At 46.0% G+C, this 21,939-nt stretch overlaps 1 protein-coding gene across 3 annotated transcripts in view; it reads right to left on the minus strand.

Annotated features, from left to right (window-relative positions):
- Positions 1-753: 753 nt before the first annotated feature.
- The window catches only part of FAM184B (family with sequence similarity 184 member B), a 76,861-nt gene continuing 55,675 nt past the window's right edge, over positions 754-21,939 (minus strand). Inside the window, exons 10-18 of one of the 3 annotated variants that reach the window (XM_038753149.1) lie at positions 21,026-21,238; positions 17,194-17,347; positions 14,080-14,192; positions 11,061-11,245; positions 9,488-9,634; positions 8,171-8,288; positions 5,452-5,556; positions 4,846-5,048; positions 754-1,728 (exon numbers count right to left, since the gene is read on the minus strand). In XM_038753149.1, coding sequence (XP_038609077.1) covers positions 1,638-1,728; positions 4,846-5,048; positions 5,452-5,556; positions 8,171-8,288; positions 9,488-9,634; positions 11,061-11,245; positions 14,080-14,192; positions 17,194-17,347; positions 21,026-21,238 — 1,329 coding nt within the window. In that variant the 3' untranslated portion in view covers positions 754-1,637. Of the gene's footprint in view, positions 1,729-4,845; positions 5,049-5,451; positions 5,557-8,123; positions 8,289-9,487; positions 9,635-11,060; positions 11,246-14,079; positions 14,193-17,193; positions 17,348-21,025; positions 21,239-21,939 lie in introns of those variants that run through there. The other 2 variants (XM_038753151.1, XM_038753150.1) reach the window with 2 other exon arrangements.

The following is a 21,939-nucleotide window of genomic DNA, read 5'->3' on the forward strand; positions in this document are numbered from 1 at the left end:
TTTACAACACAGAAGGACTTTCTACTGCAGACTACTTTTACTCCAGGTAAAACAAGCTCACCTTTCTGATTTGAGGGGGCAGTGGGGATTGCAGGAAAGGGAAGGGCTGTGGGGCTGGGATTTTGCACCTGATTCAAATTTGGCCAGTAGAAGCTCTCATCGGAGACTCCCGTTTCATCCCTGTTACATTCCCGATTCATCAGGAGGGCCAAATGTAAAACATACAGCGCTCATAACCTTTTACAAGGAAGAAATGAAGAAGATGATCAGAAGGCAATTGTTTTGCTTCAAAACAACTGTCACAGTTATGGGCAGATCTCTGGGAAATTGAGCTTTAATAATAATGATGGTATTTGTTAAGCGCTTACTATGTGCAAAGCAATGTTCTAAGCGCTGGGGAGGTTACGAGGTGATCAGGTTGTCCCACGGGGGGCTCACAGTTTTAATCCCCATTTTACAGATGAGGTCACTGAGGCACAGAGAAGCTAAGTGACTTGCCCAAAGTCACAAAGCTGACAGTTGGCGGAGCTGGGATTTGAACCCATGACCTCTGACTCCTCTGACTCTTTCCACTGAGCCACGCTGCTTCTCATAGTTTTAGATAGTTGGTTCTCAGCAAAATTATTTCCCTATACAAAATATAAACCTATACATTGATGTATGAAAGGCAACTACCTTTAAATCTAGGCTATCCCCTCTGAGGTGTGCCTTCCCGTTCTAAATATGCCGGAGTAGGGAAATAATAGTCATTTGTATCGAATGATAATTTGTTTTAATGCTTGATTCAAAGAGCAAGGATTTAAAAATGTTCCAGTGGGATTAAAAAGTAACTCAGCAAGTTGGCAGTGCACACAGTAAGTATCTTAATTACTGTAGTTACTGTTACAAAGAGCTCATTTTGAAATAGCACCAAGGAAATCTGAGGGTAATTTATTTCTCAAAATGTTCGAGGCCTATCGAAATCTCCAAGCCCTGAGGTGGCCATCTAAAAGCAAACCATGTCAAGCAAAGTGGCACCTGTAGTTCTTTAAGCAGGGCTTAACTGAATCCATGGGTATTTCCTGTAGTGTTCTTGAGCATCTTCCCCACCCACTTTAAAGACACTGGAATCCTCCCATACAGCAAAACAGATGCTCAATGATATTAATGCACCAGTGAAGAACAGATAAAGCAGTATTGGACCTTGGCACCATTTCAGTTACAATCCTCTACTTTGAAACATCTCTTCTTTCTCTTTTTTTCCTGTAGCGTTTTACAAAAAATTTCAAACTCCCATCTTCCAAGAGCCAAATTCCCACTTTCCCTGGTAAACTGCAAACACCATGTACTCAAATTTTAAAGCGGACTGCACAATTCATGAAGCTTGGCATTTTGGAAAAACCAAAATCTCTGAAAATCACTAACACTGCGTCAGAATCCGATACGAACATTTTCCTTTAGCTCTTGCAAACAATCACATTATAGCACTTGGAAATGAGAAAAAGAATCGTAGCTGATCTAATAGATCTTTAAAGGAAATCTTTACACGAAGTCTCAATTTTACAAGAAATACTTAATGGTGTGATTTGCAAATCGCCAAGTATATGTCCATTAAAAGAGTGAGTGCTTATCGATGGAGGATGCCCCAAACGGTCAGCCTAGAAAGAAAAGTATTTAGTAAACCATTCTGGGGGTGGAGGGGCTTGTTTCTGAACTTCTTTGGCTTTGGGTGATTCATTGCCTTGGGTCCTATGAAATAAAAAGAAGAGAAATATTCATTCAATCGTATTTATCGAGCACTTACTGTGTGCTGAGCAATGTATTAAGCGCTTGGGAAGTACAAGTCGGCAACATATGAAAGAACTATCTGGACACAACAGTAATTTAATATTCTCAAGAACTGTCATTCTTTTGGTTGAGATGAGGCAGTGAGATTCAGTTGCAGCGCAATCCACAGGGCCCCAAATAACAGTAACACTAATAATAATGGTATTTGCCAAATGCTGTGTGCCAAACACTCCTCTAAGGAATGGGGTAGAGACAAGATAATCAGGTCAGACCCAATCTCTGTCCTACATGGGACTCTCTGTCAAAGAGGGAGGAAGACTAGCTGTGGAAGCTCCACTTTACAGATGAGGAAACTGAGGCTCAAAGAAGTTAAATGACTTACCCCAGGTCAAATAGCAGGCAAGTGGCTGATCTGGGATTAGAACCCCGGGCTCCCAACTCCCAGGCTGGTGCCATTTCCATTAGGCCCTGCTGTCCCTAGTCCTCAATTGCCCAAAATGGTGGGACCAAATTATTCATACATTCATTCATTCAGTCGTATTTATTGAGTGCTTACTGTGTGCACAGCACTGTACTAAGCGCTTGGGAAGTACAAGTCGGCAACATATAGAAACGATCCCTACCCAACAATGGGCTCACAGTCTAGAAGGGGGAGACGGAACAAAACATGTAGACAGGTGTCAAAATCATCAGAATAAATAGAATTAAAGCTATTTGCACATCATATTAAAGCTATAAGCCCCATCCCATACCCCCAGGTAGTTCCAGGGATAAAGGACTGCCGATTGACCATTGAGAGAAGCAGCACTGCCTAGTGGAAAGAGCAAGGGCCCAGGAGCCAGAAGGACCTGGGTTCTAATCCTGGGTATGCCCTTCGTTTGCTGTGCGATCTTGGGCAAGTCACTTAATTCTCTGCGTCTCAGTTCCCTCATCTACAAAACGGGGATTAAGGCTGTGAGCCCCTTGTGGGACAGGGACCGTGTCCAACCTGATTAGCTTGTTTCTACTCCAGTGCTTAGTACAGTGCCTGGCACGGAGTAAGCACTTAAATACCATAAAAAAATGGTGGAACCTAGGGAGAGAGAATAGGGAATTCTCTTTTCTAGGCCTTGTGTGGTTCAGGGGACTGGCCCTCGGGGAAATTTGTATTCCAAAATGGACCCACCCAATGACAAGCCCCACCCTCCAAAGAACACAGTCCTAAAACTCCATTCAGGCATATAGTTAGTCGCTGAGATTAAGAAATGATCATTCACCATACTCATATAAAAGAGAACACAGTGGAGTCTTCCACTGAGTCACATCGGGCTTAGCATCCTAATGGTTAATTTGCTGTTTACAATAACTCTCAGAAGGTCAAGATTATTCAAATATGGATGGGGCGGCCAATCCCCCAAATCTATAAGGTAAACTTCCCTTTGTCCAAAACCAGACGGGCTTTTTAAACGCTTCTGAAAGGTTCACTGAAGAGTGTACTTCCTAAATGTCTTCATCAATCAATCAATCAATCAATCGTATTTATTGAGCGCTTACTATGTGCAGAGCACTGTACTAAGCGCTTGGGAAGTACAGATTGGCAACACATAGAGACAGTCCCTACCCAACAGTGGGCTCACAGTCTAAAAGGGGGAGACAGAGAACAGAACCAAACATACCAACAAAATAAAATAAATAGGATAGAAATGTACAAGTAAAATAAATAAATAAATAAATAGAGTAATAAATATGTACAACCATATATACATATATACAGATGCTGTGGGGAAGGGAAGGAGGTAAGATGGGGGGATGGAGAGGGGGACGAGGGGGAGAGGAAGGAAGGGGCTCAGTCTGGGAAGGCCTCCTGGAGGAGGTGAGCTCTCAGCAGGTTTTCATCCCCCCACGCCCCTTTCCGCTCTTTCTTCCTTCCCTTCTCCACTCCCCTCTCCTTTTCACCCCGACTCCATCCACACGGAGCACCCAGGTTGGAAGAGAAACTACACCAAGCGGCTTAGAGCTCGGGTTTAGGAGCTGGAGGAGTTAGGGGGTGGAGGAGTTCATGATCCACTGCTAGCATCCCCAGGGATTCCAACACTTCCTTGGAGTTCTGCAGAAATCCTGGGGAATCCTCGAAAGCCTCTCTTCCCCTCTGACCCCCAAAGGTTGGTTTAATTCCCCCGATCAGGTCGAGACACCAGATTCCATGGAGGCCTAAGTGATATGGGGCCAATATTGCTGCTTACCTTCATCCCTTTTAATGGGAGGACTTCGTGAGGATGGGAAATACATATTGGGAGCATTAGTTACAAGTTAAAAGTCCAAAAAACATCTTGTGGTCTCTGAGTGGCAATGGAGGATTTTCTGGTCACGGCTAATCAAACATGCAAATGGAACCTTAGATTTAAGGGGCTCTGAATGACATTAGGGGGAACAGGGATGAAATCGGGTCCTAGGAAAGGAAGAATCTCAGTAAAACCTGGAATATGTCCTTCAGTCTGCAAAAGGACCCCAGTTCAATCAATCAATCAATCAATCGTATTTATTGAGCGCTTACTGTGTGCACAGCACTGTACTAAGCGCTTGGGAAGTACAAGTCGGCAACATATAGAGACAGTCCCTACCCAACAACGGGCTCACAGTCTAGAAGGGGGAGACAGAGAGCAAAACCAAACATACTAACAAAATAAAATAAATAGAATAGATATGTAGTCTTTTAGACTGTGAGCCCACTGTTGGGTAGGGACTGTCTCTATATGTTGCCAATTTGTACTTCCCAAGCGCTTAGTACAGTGCTCTGCACATAGTAAGCGCTCAATAAATACGATTGATGATGATGATGATATGTACAAGATAAATAGAGTAATAAATATGTACAAACATATATACAGGTGCTGTTTCCACTGGCTTTGGGTGTGCAATGTCTTCAAAAGAATTATCGCCGTGACAATAGCGTGCACAGCATGACTGAAAATGCAAGCCAGCTGCTACGCCTTGTGATCACGGCTGCAAATCCACCGTTAGTTATCACGGCCCAAGCTCGAATCCTATCTGGGAAAAGTAGGAGAAGGGCTTGGTATCGAAGGGTGAGTTTCTGCTTACCTTTGGCCGGGTTTGACATCAGGAGGCTGGGCTGGTGGGTGGCAAGACCTGGCGTGGCCGGGACTTGGGTCTAAGCTCGGAGACTTGCTTATCGGGGCGGCATTCCTCTTGGGGCTTAACTCGCTGTTCAGAAAGTTCTTCGCGTAGGAGGCTAAGTTCGGGACGCTGACCACACGGCTGGGTAGTTCTTCCAATTTCTTTTTCTGTTTTTATTGAAAGAAAATTTTCCATTAGATCTGGAAGTTCACCCGCCTTTTACGGCACTATAAGTACACCATTGGAAAATAATAATACTTAAAAATAATGCAACTAGAGTACCGTACTTATAGCCACAGTGGCAAAGGAAATATATTTGCTGAGAAACGACATTTTATTGGTGAAGAGACTGAATCATTTATAACTTTCAGCCCACTCTTCTGAATTTATGCCATTTGCCCCAGTCATTTCTATTTACCACTGAAGTTGTCAGAGAACAGAGAGAAAAGAAGAGTGCACTGGCTGTTGATGTAAAATGATGGGAGGCAGCAAGGAGCCACAGTTTCTTCTGTTTTGTTCACTGGCTCCTATTTACCTTTGTATTTATGTATTTATATTTTATATATTTACCTTTAGGGAAGGGGTCAAACAGCCAGGACGAGGGTTGAAAGAAAAGGATCTGTTCCTGTGGTAAATTGGATTTTGCAGTGCAGCACAGTGAAATCTTCTTTCTTCCTGAAAAAGAAAATATTAAAAATGTGTATATGCATGTGTATACTCCAGCGCTAGCTAATCCTTGAAATTACACAACTCCTGTTGACTTTAAACTACATCATATTGAAATAATGAGGAAAGGCATGATCTTGTACGTAGAATTCTAGATTGGGAGGGAGACAGACTCTCCCGCTTCCTTGGGGGCTTCAGGCAAATACTGTAAGGTTCAGTCAGTCAGTCAATTGTATTTATTGAGCACTTACTGTGTGCAGAGCACTGTGCTAAGCATTTGGGAAAGAAGCAGCATGGCATAGAGGATAGAGCGCAGGCCTAGGAGTCAGAAGGATCTGGGTCCTAATTCTGACTCTGCCACTTGTCTGCTATGTGACCTTAGGCAAGTCACTTCACTTCACTGTTGGGTGGGGACTGTCTCTATATGTTGCCAACTTGTACTTCCCAAGCGCTTAGTACAGTGCTCTGCACACAGTAAGTGCTCAATAAATACGATTGATTGATTGATTGATTCTCTGTGCCTCAATTGCCTCATCTACAAAATGGGGATTGAGACTGAGCCCCACATAATAATAATAATAATGATGGCATTTATTAAGCGCTTACTATGTGCAAACCACTGTTCTAAGCACTGGGGAGGTTACAGGGTGATCAGGTTGTCCCACAGGGGGCTCACAGTCTTAATGCCCATTTTACAGATGAGGGAACTGAGGCCCAGAGAAGTTAAGTGACTTGCCCAAAGTCACAAAGCTGACAATTGGCGGAGCCGGGATTTGAACCTTCTAGACTGTAAGCCCACTGTTGGGTAGGGACCGTCTCAATATGTGGCCAACTTGTACTTCCCAAGCGCTTAGTACAGTGCTCTGCACACAGTAAGCACTCAATAAATACGATTGATTGACTGATTGATTGACCTCTGACTCCAAAGCCCGTGCTCTTTCCATTGAGCCACGCTGTGTCCAACTCAATTTGCTTGTGTCTACCCTAAAGCTTAGTACAGTGCCTGGTACATAGTAAGCACTTAACAAATACCATTATCATTATTATTATTATTATATAACAATAGACAGACACATTCCCTGTCCACACGAGCTTATGGTATATCTCCCCTGCATGCTCTCTCTCTCTCTCTCTCTCTCTCTCTCATATAGAATGATCTTATTTCTAGCTATCTCACAAAGTGCTTGGGAGAACTGCCCCATGAAAGGGTACTCAAGCCCCAGAGATGCCACATTTTCCATTCGAGGGTGGGAGTGAAAATGGGGAAGGTATTCTAAGGGGGATGGGGATAGGGGAGCGGACAGGCTCCAAAGGGCTAAAATAGGCTGGAAAATAGATCTCCCCCATCTGGGATCTTTTCAGCCCTCATAAAAAACTTTCAAGACTTGTCAGAGCTGGATTGAGCGCAGCTGCGAGTGCACCTCATATAGTCGTGGGGGGCATGGCTCCCATGGGCCCTAAGGATTGGGGAACTTTTGCTCAGCACCCTATTTGAGAATGCTAGGGAAATGTGACCGCCAGTGTCTTTCCAAGTAGCGTTCAGTAGAGTGCAAATCTGCATACGAACGATGTGACGAGAAGCCTGGAGTTGACAAAGAACTGAAAGTTAAATAGCTCAGGTCCTGGATTTGGGGAGACCCTGGATTTGAGCACTGGAGAGTGAAGCCAATCACCTACGTGACTGTCTCGGAGCTGACGAGATGCCTTTGCCGCATTGCTAAGAGTTTTTTTTTTTTTTTAACCAGGACCAGTAAATCAAATGGGAGGCAGTAAATCTCCAAAAACCTGCTGCCAAAATGACTGAAAAGCCAATGGAATAGGTTAGTCTCCTGCCAGCCTCATTGCCTAGAAACAGCTCTGTCTGTGGGCTGGAAAATAAGTGGTGATTTTTATTCCTGGAACAGCAAAGGCTAAGGAGGTATTAGTTTCATCTTCCCACCTTCTCTCCCACATCAGCACGTTTGGCCACGCAAACCAACTCACAACCCCTGTAGCACTTATGCCCATCTTTTATATTCCTTCATTCATTCAATCGTATTTACTGAGCGCTTACTGTGTGCAGAGCACTGTACTAAGTGCTTGGGAGAGTACAATACAATAAACAGACACATTCCCTGCCCACAGTGAGCTTACAGTCATCTGGAGGAAGCTTACAATCTAGAGGGTGCTTTATATACTCTAGTGTCTCCTCCTACCTGCAGTTTGCTTTATTGTTGTCTTTCCCACGGTATGCTCCTTGAGGGCAGGTAGCATATCGACTAATTCTAATGTATGTGTTCAGAATTGCGCTCTGCACATCACATGTTCAATCAATACCACTGACTGATTTCTGGCCAAAATGCAAAGGGTGGTAAGCCATTTGAATATAACTCTAAATTCCTCCATTTGAAGGAAAACCCACCTTAATAAAAATGGCTTGCTAATATTTGACAAAAACCAACATACGACAATTAACCCAAGGGCACTGGTTCATGGGGCTGCCATTTAAGGATCAATTGAAAGGTCCAAAAGAACCTGAGATGCACCTATGGAAATCAGACATCTAACAAGGAAACGTTCAGTGACTCTGCCCGCACCTCATTTGGCTCCAAAAATCTATTTTCATCATCGCTGATAAGCTCACCGTCAGCTGTCTGATAACCTCTTCTCTCTCACTTAATCTGTCCTGCAAGCGCCCTATGAGATGCAAATCTTCGGCTCGGGACTCCCGTTTCCTCGGTTTCTCTTCTGAGTCTTTAAGTCTGTAAAGGAAGCAAACACCTGTGTTGATATTTGCATTAATTAAAAGAATGTGAACAGTAATGTCTCCAGTGCCTTCCACAGAATTCTCTCCCAGAGTTAAATGGATTGATTTACAAAATCAGCAAAGCTGCCGGAATGCGCATATACATCTATATGTATATATGTTTGTACATATTTATTACTCTATTTATTTATTTTATTTGTACATATCTACTCTATTTTATTTTGTTAGTATGTTTGGTTTTGTTCTCTGTCTCCCCCTTTTAGACTGTGAGCCCACTGCTGGGTAGGGACTGTCTCTATATGTTGCCAATTTGTACTTCCCAAGCGCTTAGTACAGTGCTCTGCACATAGTAAGCGCTCAATAAATACGATTGATGATGATGATGAGTTGGTCGGACAGGTTGGCTGTCAGCTAAGGGCCCACTAGTCAGTCAATAGTATTTATTGAGCACTTACTGTGTGCACAGCACTGTACTAAGCCCTTGGGAGAGTACGCTATAACAATAAAACAGATACATTCCCTGCACACAGTGAGCTTACAGTCTAGAGGGGGAGACAGACATTAATATAAATAAATAAATTACAGCTACGTACCTAAGTGGTGTGGGGCTGGGACACGGGATGAATACAGGGAACAAGTAGACTGGAAGTTCCTCTACTAGACTATAAAATTCTTGAGGGGAGGAACTGTACTTATGAGGTCTGTTGTACTCTCCCAAGCCTTTAGTACAGTGCTCTGCACATAGTAAGTGCTCAGTAAATACCACTGACTGAGTTGGTAGACATGCTTCTTGCTCTCAAGGAATTTACAGCCTAAACTGCCCGGCATTGCCTCTTTATGGGAAGCAACTGGATATAGAAGGGGAGGGTGATTCAGAGTAGTTCCCCCAACCCCTCCCAAAAAATCAAGTAGTCTACTTGAGTAGTCTGTCCCTATTTAATGACGAGAAAAAGACCCTTTTCATTTTTATTTTATCTATATGAATTACTGTTTAGCAGGGCTTGGAAAGACAGAATGTGTCCTTCAAAGATTTCCAAGGAGACCCTCAAGAATGAAAGAAATTACAGCTTCCTTGGAAACCTTAAAATAACATAATCTTGTAAAAATATACACCATCCCACCTCTTCCAGTAGTTCATACATAAGAGAAAGCACTCACAAGGACCGGTACTGTGGTTTTATTTCAATCACTTACTCTGTTTCTAGGGAGACTATCTTTGCTTGGAGGTGAGCTTGAACACTGCTGAAATCAGACACCATGGTTTGAATTTCTTTCTTATGATCTTGTTTCATGGTCTCCAGTTCTTTCTGATGCTTGACTTGAAGGTCTTCGTCGAGTAACCTTTCAGCATGATATAAAAAGGACACCGCTTTTCCGACTGCTAGAACATTTATGATTTCCTACTGATTGGCAAGGGTCACTCAGTAGTTCACATTCATTCTTAATTGCTCCACATCACTTGGGACTACAGTGTCCCTCCCTCCCCGAACCCAGCCTCCCAACCCCCCTCCCCACCAACCCCTCTCCACCCCGAGCAAGGCTCTCTCAGCCTTGGGACATCCATGAACACTCCCTCTCACCCTTTCCTTCCTTCTTCTCTCCTCTCCATTCCCCAAATCTTGCCCCCAAGAGCCACGAGAGACTGAGACATTATTATTATTATTATTATTATTATTATTATTATATTATGAGACATAATGAGACATTATTATTATGAGACATATTATTATTATGAGACATGATAGACATGATTTATTCTATATCTATAATGCCATTTATTTAGATTGATGCTATGCCTACTTGTTTCGTTTTGTTGTCTGTCTCCCCCCACTTCTAGACTGTGAGCCCATTGTTGGGTAGGGATTGTCTCGATCTGTTGCCGAACTGTACTTTCCAAGTGCTTAGTACAGTGCTCTGCACACAGTAAGCGCTCAATAAATACGATTGAATGAACGAATGAACATAAGCAAGAATTTCTTCTTCTTAAAGATGGTTCCACCTGAAAAAAGCTATAGAGGGAGGTGGTGTCACAATAAGGATAATAATAAAAATAATGGTACTTGTTAAGTGCTTACTACGTGCCAAGCACTGTTCTGAGCATTGGGGTAGATACAAGTTAATCAGGCTGGACACAGTCCCTGTCTCACATGGGGGCTCACAATCTTAATCCCCATTTTACAGATTAGGGACCTGAGGCCCAGAGAAGTGAAGTGACTTGCCCAAGATTAAACAGGAGACATGTGGCAGAGTCAGGATTAGAACCCAGGTCCTTCTGACTCCTAGGCCCGTGCTCTATCCTCTATACCTCACTGTTTATAGTGGCAGGGACCTGCTCATCAGCCTCCCGAGAGAAGCAGCAGCAGAGGAAGATGGTTTCAAGGCAGCCGTGGACCCCAAAGCCGAAGCGGTTGCCGTGATTTCCTGGAGCTCTCCCGCTGGTTCCTCCACCTACTGAGCGGCTCGTCACGTCTAAATGTGTCTAGCCTCAGTCCATCACGTTGCACTTGGGCATCCCAAGAGCGATCAACCTGTTTGCTCCACTTCCCTGCCGCCCTGACAACGGGGCTATTCTGTACCAGTCAACTACCAGGGTGTGGAGTCTGACGGGCTCACAGTAAAAAATCAATCAATTACCAATCAATTAGATTTCCCGGGTGTTTGTGTTCTAGAAAGTGTTGCCCATCGGAGTGGGAGGGCCTTTGTTATCCCTCCGATCAACTGACGGCATCGCTCAGGCCGTAGGGAGAGGGAGGATGAAAGAACAGACCTTCTGTGCTGCCTCTGCCTGTCCTGAAGCCGTTCAGCCTCTTGTTTCTGTGACTCTGCTTCTGTCCTGAGCAGCTGCAAGGCATCTTTAAGAAGCGAATTTTCTTTCTTCAGCCCAGAAATGTCACTCTGGCATTTCTCCAGTTCACCAGTAAGGGAGCTGATCTGATTCTGGTTGCTTCCTTCCTAAGAAGAAGGCCATTTTGAGCTAATTTCATCAGTATGTTTTGGTCCAAAAGGTAATGGTGGATCACAGATTGGATTCAAATCGAGCAGCAGAAAACAACAGAGCTGGGGCAGCAGTGAGAAAATGGCTTTCCCCTAGCCTGGGAGTGAGTACTAATCTATTTTCTATTTTTAAATAGGAAGAAGCCCCAGCAGGATTGTGTGGGGAATGGGATCTGAACAGGGACACCTCAGTATTACCAGAAGTCATTTCCGAGCCTCTTGCTGCGTGATTTCCTTTGGACAGTGTGGCTAAACATGCCACTAATGACTCCTCAGCTGCTCTCTTGGCTGCCTGTATATCACCACTTGTGTTCTCGGGCACTGCCAGGAGGCAGATCCTGCCCTAATCCCTGAAAACTAGGAAATTTGTCACTGACTGAAACACACTCCAGCATTAATTATTATTATTATCCATAGTAGTACTTGTAGTCGTAATAATAACCATTGCGGTACTTCTTAAGAACTTACTATGTGCCAGGCACTGTACTACTAAGTGCTGGAATATATACAAGATAATCAGGTCGAGCAGAGCTCGAAGACTAGGAGGGAGGGAGAATAGGCAATGAATTCCCATTTTACAGTGGAGGAAACTGAGGAATAATAATAATAATAATGATGATGGCATTTTATTAAGCGCTTACTATGTGCAAATCACTGTTCTAAGCACTGGGAAGGTTACAAGTTGATCAGGTTGTCCCACGAGGGGCTCACAGTCTTCATCCCCATTTTACAGATGAGGGAACTGAGGCACAGAGAAGTTAAGCGACTTGCCCAAAGTCACACAGCTGACAGTTGGCAGAGTTGGGATTTAGAGACTTATCCAAGGTCACACCCCAGGCCAGGGGCAGAGCCGGGATAAGAACCCAGGTCCTCTGATTTCCAGCCCCAGGCTCTTGATTGACGGGTCCGGTGGCACCACCTTCAGCCAAGCAGCTAGCTGGAAAATTCCCTGTGATGCCAGGAGAGTGGGCAGAGCTTTCTGAGGCAAGAATCCCAGGGATTGGTGATGTCCCAGGAGGGTCCCTGGCTAGGCTAGGCGGGAGGTGATGTAGCTTCCCAACTCCCTTGGGAAAAATGCAAAAGGTGCAACTAATTCTCCCGGCACCGGGCATGGGCCTGATGACACCATGAGGTCATTTGATCCTATGGGTGGGGAAGGGAGGGATCGGGTTAGAAATGCAGAACCAAAAACTGATCAAGGAAACAGATCAGGAGGTCAAAGGTAAAGCCATGCCAGCTTTCTGTGCATTAGAAGATGGAACCTGGTTTAAAGCAGCTCATTTGGGGCCCTCTCTGTTAAGGGCACCTTGGAAAGGTTTGGCTCTTATAATAATAATAATGTTGGTATTTGTTAAGCATTTACTATGTGCCAAGCACTGTTCTAAGCACTGGGCACTGTTCTAAGTGCTGGAAAATAATAATGGCATTTATTAAGTGCTTACTATGTGCAAAGCACTGTTCTAAGCGCTGGGGAGGTTACAAGGTGATCAGGTTGTCCCATAGGGGGCTCACAGTCTTAATCCCCATTTTACAGATGAGGTAACTGAGGCACAGAAAAGTGACTTGCCCAATGTCACACAGATGACAATTGGCAGAGTTGGAATTTGAACCCATGACCTCTGACTCCGAAGCCCGGGCTCTTTCCACTGAGCCACACTGATTCTCTACGCGATAATAATAATGATGATGATAGTATTTGTTAAGCGCTTACTAGGTGTCAAGCACTGTTCTAAGCACTGGGGTAGATACAAGATAACCAGGTTGGGCCCAGTCCTTGTCCCACATGGGGCTCACAATCCTAATCCGCATTTCACAGATGAGGTAACTGAGGCCCAGAGAAGTGAACTGACTTGCCCAAGGTCCTACAGTAGACAAGTGGCTGAAACAGGATTAGAACCCAGGTCCTCCTGCTCCCCAGGCCCGTGCTCCATCCACAAGGCCTCGTGATGTGGCTGAACCTCAGCATCAGCACTGAAAAGTCGAGACTGAGCACCCTGGACTGAATCTGAATCTGTTTGAGGAGATACTCATTTTCAGTTGGTGTGTTGACAAGGGATAGAAGTGCACTGTGGTCATGGGTGCTTCTGGGCCATTCCAAGGCTATAGAAGCAGACCAGGGTGGGCTCAGAAACCTGCCTCGTACCAATCAATCAATCAATCGTATTTATTGAGCGCTAGCTGTGTGCAGAGCACTGTACTAAGCCCTTGGGAAGTACAAAGTCACAGGAGGAAACCCAGTCCCGCCTAGGCCTAACTGGGACACCACAACGCCTTGCGGGAGACCTGGTCTCCTCGAGGTGCCCCTGAGGGCACTGTCATCCCTTTCTGAGGAAAATCTAGGCCAAATCGTGGTTCCTTGGGAGTGAGTCATCAATCAGTCAATTAATCAATGGTATTTCCTAGAACCTACGAGGTACGGGATGCCCTTGAAATCACAAGTAGGACTCGGGTGTCACCTTCTCTGACTCCATAACTATTCACTCGCATTGTACTTTCCATGCTAAAAACATCTGAACACATCAGGGCAACATTTCACATTCAGTCGATGAAAACAGGCCCAACCATGATTATGCCAAGTATCTGATCCACCCGAGTATTGACACCCTCATACGGTAATGACGGGGGAAGATGCCACCCTTTCATTTTGGATGGGGGTGTGTGAAACGGAAACCCTCCAGCACCACCCAGAAAGGGCCCCATACTCTCCCAAGTGCTTAGTACAGTGCTCTGCACATAGCACTCACTGAATAAGTACCACTGATTGATTGAGAAAAAGGGGGTTGGAAACTCACCTGCTGTCTTTTCAGGCCTCTCGACTTGGCCAGTTCCAGCTGAACTTCCTCCAGTTGCTTCTGGTGTCTGGTGCAGGCCCCACGTTGTTCTGAGATTTCCAACTTCATGGAATCTAGAACAGAAGAAGTCGCTGAATTCATTTACCTTTTGTTTCTTCCTTGGAGGTGAAAAGGAAAAACGTGGCTGATAAGCACCTGAGCATGGCCACTTCCCTTTCTTACCCACAAGGAGAAAGAGCATCCAAGTCCCCTTGTTGTGCTCACCAGGCCAAAAGTAGTAGTTGTAGGAATAGTATTTTTTACTTGGTGCAGTACTCAATGCTGGGGAAAATATACACAGGTGAGAATTCAACATAGCCCCCCAACCCACAGGGTTTCACAATCTAAGGTCACACAGCAGACAAGTGGCAGAGCTGGAATTAGAACCCAGATCCTTCTGATTCCCAAGCCCGTGCTCTATCCACCAGGCCACGCTGCTTCCCCACCTGACCAGGCTCACCCACCCTTCTCCCATCCTCCTCGGCTTCTCCTTCTGCGAGACTCAGAACAGGCTGAAGCCCAATTCAGAACCTAATGAAAGGTACGAGAGAGGAAGGTGGGGTTTATTCAATTTATTTCCAACCCACTGCCAGGCTTCTCTTAGATCTGCCTGGCATTGTGTTTCTCCAAGCCCCGGTCACTTGCATACAGACTAACATGCCTGCCATCTAAAACTCAATATGTCCAAGACTGAACTCCTTATCTTCCCTCCCAAACCCTTCCCTCTCCCTGACTTTCCCATCACTGTAGACGGCACTACCAACCTTCCTGTCTCACAAGCCCGCAACTTTGGCGTCATCCTCGACTCCGCTCTCCCATTCACCCCTCACATCCAATCCGTCACCAAAACCTGCCAGTCTCACCTCCGCAACATTGCCAAGATCTGCTCTTTCCTCTCCATCCAAACCGCTAAATTCCTGGTTCAATCTCTCATCCTATCCCGACTGGATTACTGCATCAGCCTCCTCTCTGATCTCCCATCCTCCTGTCTCTCCCCACTTCAGTCTATACTTCACGCTGCTGTCCGGATCACCTTTGTGCAGAAATGCTCTGGGCATGTTACTCCCCTCCTCAAAAATCTCCAGTGGCTGCCAGTCAACCTACGCATCAAGCAAAAACTCCTCACTCTCGGCTTCAAGGCTGTCCATCACCTCGCCCCCTCCTACCTCACCTCCCTTCTCTCCTTCTCCAGCCCAGCCCGCACCCTCCGCTCCTCTGCCGCTAACCTCCTCACTGTACCTCGTTCTCACCTGCCCCGCCGACAACCTCCGGCCCACGCCCTCCCCCTGGCCTGGAATGTCCTCCCTCCACACATATCCGCCAAACTAGCTCTCTTCCTCCCTTCAAAGCCCTACTGAAAGCTCACCTCCTCCAGGAGGCCTTCCCAGACTGAGCCCCCTTTCTCCTCTCCCCCCAACCCCCCCGCCCTACCTCCTTCCCCTCCCCACAGCACCTGTATATATGTTTATACAGATTTATTACTCTATTTTACTTGTACATATCTACTATCCTCTTACTACCTCTTACTATCCTCTTACTGTGGGAGTTCCCCAAGGTTCAGTGCTTGGTCCCCTTCTGTTCTCAATCTACACTCACTCCCTTGGTGACCTCATTCGCTCCCACGGCTTCAACTATCACCTCTACGCTGATGACACCCAGATCTCCATCTCTGCCCCTGCTCTCTCCCCCTCCCTCCAGGCTCGCATCTCCTCCTGCCTTCAGGACATCTCCATCTGGATGTCCGCCCGCCACCTAAAGCTCAACATGTCGAAGACTGAGCTCCTTGTCTTCCCTCCCAAACCTTGTCCTCTCCCTGACTTTCCCATCTCTGTTGACGGCACTACCATCCTTCCCGTCTCACAAGCCCGCAACCTTGGTGTCATCCTCGACTCCGCTCTCTCATTCACCCCTCACATCCAAGCCGTCACCAAAACCTGCCGGTCTCAGCTCCGCAACATTGCCAAGATCCGCCCTTTCCTCTCCATCCAAACCGCTACCCTGCTAATTCAAGCTCTCATCCTATCCCGTCTGGACTACTGCACTAGCCTTCTCTCTGATCTCCCATCCTCGTGTCTCTCTCCACTTCAATCCATACTTCATGCTGCTGCCCGGATTATCTTTGTCCAGAAACGCTCTGGACATATCACTCCCCTCCTCAAAAACCTCCAATGGCTACCGATCAATCTGCGCATCAGGCAGAAACTCCTCACCCTGGGCTTCAAGGCTCTCCATCACCTCGCCCCCTCCTACCTCACCTCCCTTCTCTCCTTCTACTGCCCAGCCCGCACCCTCCGCTCCTCCACCACTAATCTCCTCACTGTACCTCGCTCTCGCCTGTCCCGCCATCGACCCCCGGCCCACGTCATCCCCCGGGCCTGGAATGCCCTCCCTCTGCCCATCCGCCAAGCTAGCTCTCTTCCTCCCTTCAAGGCCCTGCTGAGAGCTCACCTCCTCCAGGAGGCCTTCCCAGATTGAGCCCCTTCTTTCCTCTCCCCCTCGTCCCCCTCTCCATCCCCCCGCCTTACCTCCTTCCCCTCCCCACAGCACCTGTATATATGTATATATGGTTGTACATATTTATTACTCTGTTTATTTATTTATTTATTTATTTTACTTGTACATTTCTATCCTACTTATTTTATTTTGTTGGTATGTTTGGTTCTGTTCTCTGTCTCCCCCTTTTAGACTGTGAGCCCACTATCGGGTAGGGACTGTCTCTATGTGATGCCAATTTGTACTTCCCAAGCGCTTAGTACAGTGCTCTGCACATAGTAAGCGCTCAATAAATACGATTGATTGATTGATTGATTGATACTATTCTATTTATTCTGTTAATGATGTGCATCTAGCTTTATTTCTATTTATTCTAATGATTTGACACCTGTCCACATGTTTTGTTTTTTTGTCTGTCTCCCCCTTCTAGACTGTGAGCCCGTTGTTGCGTAGGGACCATCTCTACATGTTGCCAACTTGTACTTCCCAAGCACTTAGTACAGTGCTCTGCACACAGTAAACGCTTAATAAATACAATTGAATGAATGAATGAATAACATAAATGACGAGTTGACTGTGTACCTAGCAACAGCGCCTGCTGCTTCTGACTCCTCTCACGCTCCTCCACTAGGTCTCTGCTTGCCTTGTCTTCCAAGGCTTTTATCTCCATTTGGTGAGAGCGATGCTGGATCTTGATGCTCTGATTATATTCCTCCTTCAAGCGCTCCTCTACCTCCTGTAAGCAGGAATAACACTTTGGTTCTTGCACAGAAATCAAAAAGATAAACAGGGAGGAAAGCAGCATCAAACAGTGAAGCCCAGAAGAAAGTCCTTTCCGAATTCCTTAAGACCCTCAATAAAATATATTAGTGTTTACTTAGACCGGAGGCAACTCGATTCATTCTAGTACAGCACTTAGAGGAACTGGCCAGCCATTTATCTAAATTAGGTGTAATTGGTAGCTATCTCTCTATTATCTATAGGTTTTTCTGCCTTTATTCTTCCTTTATTTTGTCGATACGAATGGACACTAAACAAAGCCCGTTGATTTTAATAAATAAGAGAAAGGTTTCTTCGGCTTCCATTCCGTTCTCTCTGTGACCTGGCCTGAGAAGCGAGCAGCCAGGAAGACAGGATAACAGTTCAAATGTTTCGGTAGCTCTGTCTGGGAAATGTAGATACCTTTGTCGGACAGGGGCTTCCTTCTGTGGGGGGCCTGTGATGAAAGATCCCCAAAGATGGAATCGAGGGCAGAGTTTTGGATGACTTTTTCCTACGGCCTGGAACTCTTTCCCCAGCAAGTTGGCCAAACCACGGTTCCTCCCGTTTCCCAAACCTACCTAAAACCTATCATTCGGTCTCCAGATTGTAAACTCGTTATGGGCCGGGAATGTGTCTGTTTATTGTTATACTGTACTTTCCCCAAGCGCTTAGTACAGTGCTTTGCACCAAGTAAGCGCTCGATAAATATGATTGAATCAGTCCAGAGCATTTATTGAGCACTTGCTGTGTTAAGAGCACTGTACTAAGCTCTTGGGAGTGTATAATACAGTTGGTAGGCACAATCCCTGTCCTCGAGGAGTTTACAGTATTCCACCCCAATCAATTCCCAAGACCCCAAGCCTGACCAGCCCATTAGACAACCTGAGCAATTGGATATCTTTTTTTTTTTTTAATGGTACTTGTTAAGTGCTTGCTACGTGTCAAGCACCATTCTAAGTACTAGGGTAGATACCAGATCATCAGTATGGACACAGTCCCTGTCCCACACAGAGCTCATATCTAAGTCAGAGGGAGGAGGATTTAATCCCCATATTACAGATGAAGTAACTGAGGAAAGTTGAGCGACTTTTCATTCATTCATTCAATCGTATTCATTGAGCGCTGACTGTGTGCAGAGCACTGTACTAAGCGCTTGGGAAGTACAAGTTGGCAACATATAGAGACGGTCCCTACCCAACAGTGGGCTCACAGTCTAGAAGGGGGAGACAGAGAACAAAACCAAACATATTAACAAAATAAAATAAATAGAATAGATACGTACAAGTAAAATAGAGTAATAAATACGTACAAACATATATACATATATACAGGTGCTGTGGGGAAGGGAAGGAGGTAAGGTGGGGGGAATGGAGAGGGGAGGAGGGGGAGAGGAAGGAGGGGGCTCAGTGTGGGAAGGCCTCCTGGAGGAGGTGAGCTCTCAGTAGGGCCTTGAAGGGAGGAAGAGAGCTAGCTTGGCAGATGTGGGGAGGGAGGGCATTCCAGGCCAGGGGGTGAATGGCGGATGTGTAGCAGGCCAAAAGCGAGTAAAATTGAGGAGCTGGATGTTCCCCAATATTGCAGGTGCGAGATCCAATTTTTCTTCATAAAACCGAGCAACTAAGCAGAAGCCATCATGAGGCAAAAATGAAACGGTTCTGCTGAAGCGGTAGCAAGCCGAGACTAGATGGCTCCATCTTCACGCCTCCTAAAGATGATTTCTTACTTTGTCACTGGCAGGCATTGACTTAAAACGTTTGTCTGTGGGGTGTGATGAAACCAGTCCAATAATCTGTTTTTAACGCCCAACTTCTCCTCTAAACTCCATGTGGGCAGGGGTCCCATCTACCAACTGTGTTGTAGTGTACCCTCCCGTGCATTTTGTACGGGGCTCTCCACAAAGCAAGCGAGCGCTCAGTACATACCAGAGATCAATCGATAACCATCGCTAGATAAGCAGTATGGCATAGGGATAGAGCACGGGCCCTGGGAGTCAGAAGGTTTGCTGCCATTTGTCTGCTGCATGACCCCGGGCGAGTTACTCAACTCCTCTGTGCCTCAGTTCCCCCATCTGCAAAATGGGGATGGAGACTGTGAGCCCCATGTGGGATAGGGAGAGGGTCCAACCCAATTTGCTTGTTTCCACCCCAGCTCTTAGAATGGTGCCTGGCATGTGGTAAGTGCCTAGCAAACAAATAATAATAATAATAATAATAATAGCATTTATTAAGCGCTTACTACGTGCAAAGCACTGTTCTAAGCGCTGGGGAGGTTACAAGGTGATCAGGATGTCCCACGGGGGGCTCACAGTCTTCACCCCCATTCTACAGGCGAGGGAACTGAGGCACAGAGGAGTCAAGTGACCTGTCCAAAGTCACACGGCCGACAAGTGGCAAAGCCGGGATTTGAACCCATGACCTCTGACTCCAAAGCCCGGGCTCTTTCCACTGAGCCACACTGCTTCTCATACAAGTACCACAGTTATTATCATTATTATTAGTATTATCATTAATTGGGCCGCACGCTGGTCCTCCCAGGTCCTCCACGCTGCTTATCTAAACCCATCCTCGGGTCTTTGTCCACATCCATTCAGCTGTACGTCCAATTATTTATTCTGATACCTCACCCTCGCATGTTCTCTCTGTGACCCATTTTATCCTTGTTCTTCCTCCTGCTTCAACTATTTGTAAATCATTTTGTCCATGTCCCCCATTTGATTGTAAGCTACTCGTGGGTAGGAAACGGTTGTTTGGCTTTTGCTGTACTCTCCCAAGCACTTAATAATTGAGCTCTTCCCTTAATAAATACTATTAACGGATGAATTGAAAGGACCTGGAGGTTCCAAGTCAGCCACACTGTCCCGTCCTGGATTCCCCAGGCCATTTCGGTATCCATTGGCTCAGACCCTCTGAAGCTGCTTTAGGCTAGGCTGGTACCTTGCTACTCTCCCATTCCAACCCATCCCGCACACTTTACTCCTCTAAAGCCAACCTTCTCACTGTACTTCTATCTCCTCTATCACACCGCCAACCTCTCGCCCATGTCCTGCGCCTCTGTCCTGGAACACCCTCCCTCCTCGTATCCGACAGACAATTACTCTCTCCCACTTCAAAGCCTTATTGAAGGCACATCTCTAAGAGGCCTTCCCTGACTAAGCCCTCCTTTCCTCTTCTCCCTCTCCCTTCTGTGTTGCTCTGACTCGCTCCCTTTATTCATCCCCCTCCCAGCCCCACAGCACTTATCTGTAATTTCTTTATTTATATTAATGTCTGTCTTCCGGGCTAGATTGTAAGCTCGTTGTGGTCAGGGAATGTGTCTGTTTATTGTACTCTCCCAAGTGCTCTTCACACAGTAAGCCCTCAATAAATACGATTGAATGAATGAAGTTTTCAGGAATCTTCTAGCCTTGGAGTCAGAGGGCAACCCATCCCAGGCAGTCCCCAGCAACTTCCAGCACAGCATTCCACTTGTCCCAGAAGCCCTGGCTCGTTGGAGACCCTGCGGAGACTTCATTGACATCCCCTCTTTTCCCCCGTCACACCCAGAATCTAAGAAATTTGGGCCATTTCTCTGGGCTGGGGTCCACTTCCTGCCCCTCCCTCTTAACCAGCTTTACCTCACGCTTCTCTAAAAGGAAAATAGCAAAACACATTACCTGAAGTTCCTGAATTTTGCTTTTTTCCAGAACTTTCAGTGCTCTATGGTGTGACGCTTCGAGCTGGGCTTGAACATTCTGGCTCTGCTCAGTTCTGTCCTGAAGTTCCTGCAGGAGCTTCTCCTTTTCTTGGACGGACAGTAGTTTCAACTCTTGCAGTTCTTCCTGGTAGCGACTGGTGCGTTGGTCTAACATCTGCTTCATACGGGAGATCTTCAAAAGACATGGCAAGTCTCTCAGAATGGGAGAGAGGCCCCAGTGAAGCCTGCTTAGCAGCTGATTCCAAAAGCTCCCTTAAAGGCATCAGCTTAGTGAGTCTTTTGGCTGTCAACTATGGATTCCTGTCCACACTAACCCTGAAACCACTAGGCTAGGGAAATACGCTTCTTTGTGGGGTGGGCTTGACACGATTGGGTCAGACTTGGCTACCTTGAGAAGGGCCACCAGAGGTAGAGAAGGAGGGAAGGATTGGTGGTGCTTTCAAACCTCCTACGGGAAGGGGATGGAACCATGGAAATGTGAAAAATTCTCCCAAGCCCTACAGTCCTGGTATGATTTCTTACTCCCTGATGCCCCTGAGAAATTTCCATGCCCAGAAAACATCCCTGATGCCTCTATATGTTGTACTGCCCAAGCGCTTAGTACAGTGCTCTGCACACAGTAAGCGCTCAATAAATATGATTGATGATGATGATGATCTGGGAAGCTCATGAAAAATGTATTTTCAGAGCCTTTTTACAGGGTGATTTTGTATGCATTTCCATCTAATCTATGGCCTAAATCGGTCGTTAAATGGAGATAAATGAAGCAAAACCAAGAAATGGAGAGGCGAAGGAGAGCCAACCACTAGGCTAAGGACAGGTAAGTGGAGGGAGAAGGTTTAGAAAAAGAGTCACCTTATTCCAGCCCCAAAG

This window comes from Tachyglossus aculeatus, chromosome 10, assembly GCF_015852505.1.
Source record: "Tachyglossus aculeatus isolate mTacAcu1 chromosome 10, mTacAcu1.pri, whole genome shotgun sequence".
Classification (NCBI taxonomy): Eukaryota; Metazoa; Chordata; class Mammalia; order Monotremata; family Tachyglossidae; genus Tachyglossus; species Tachyglossus aculeatus.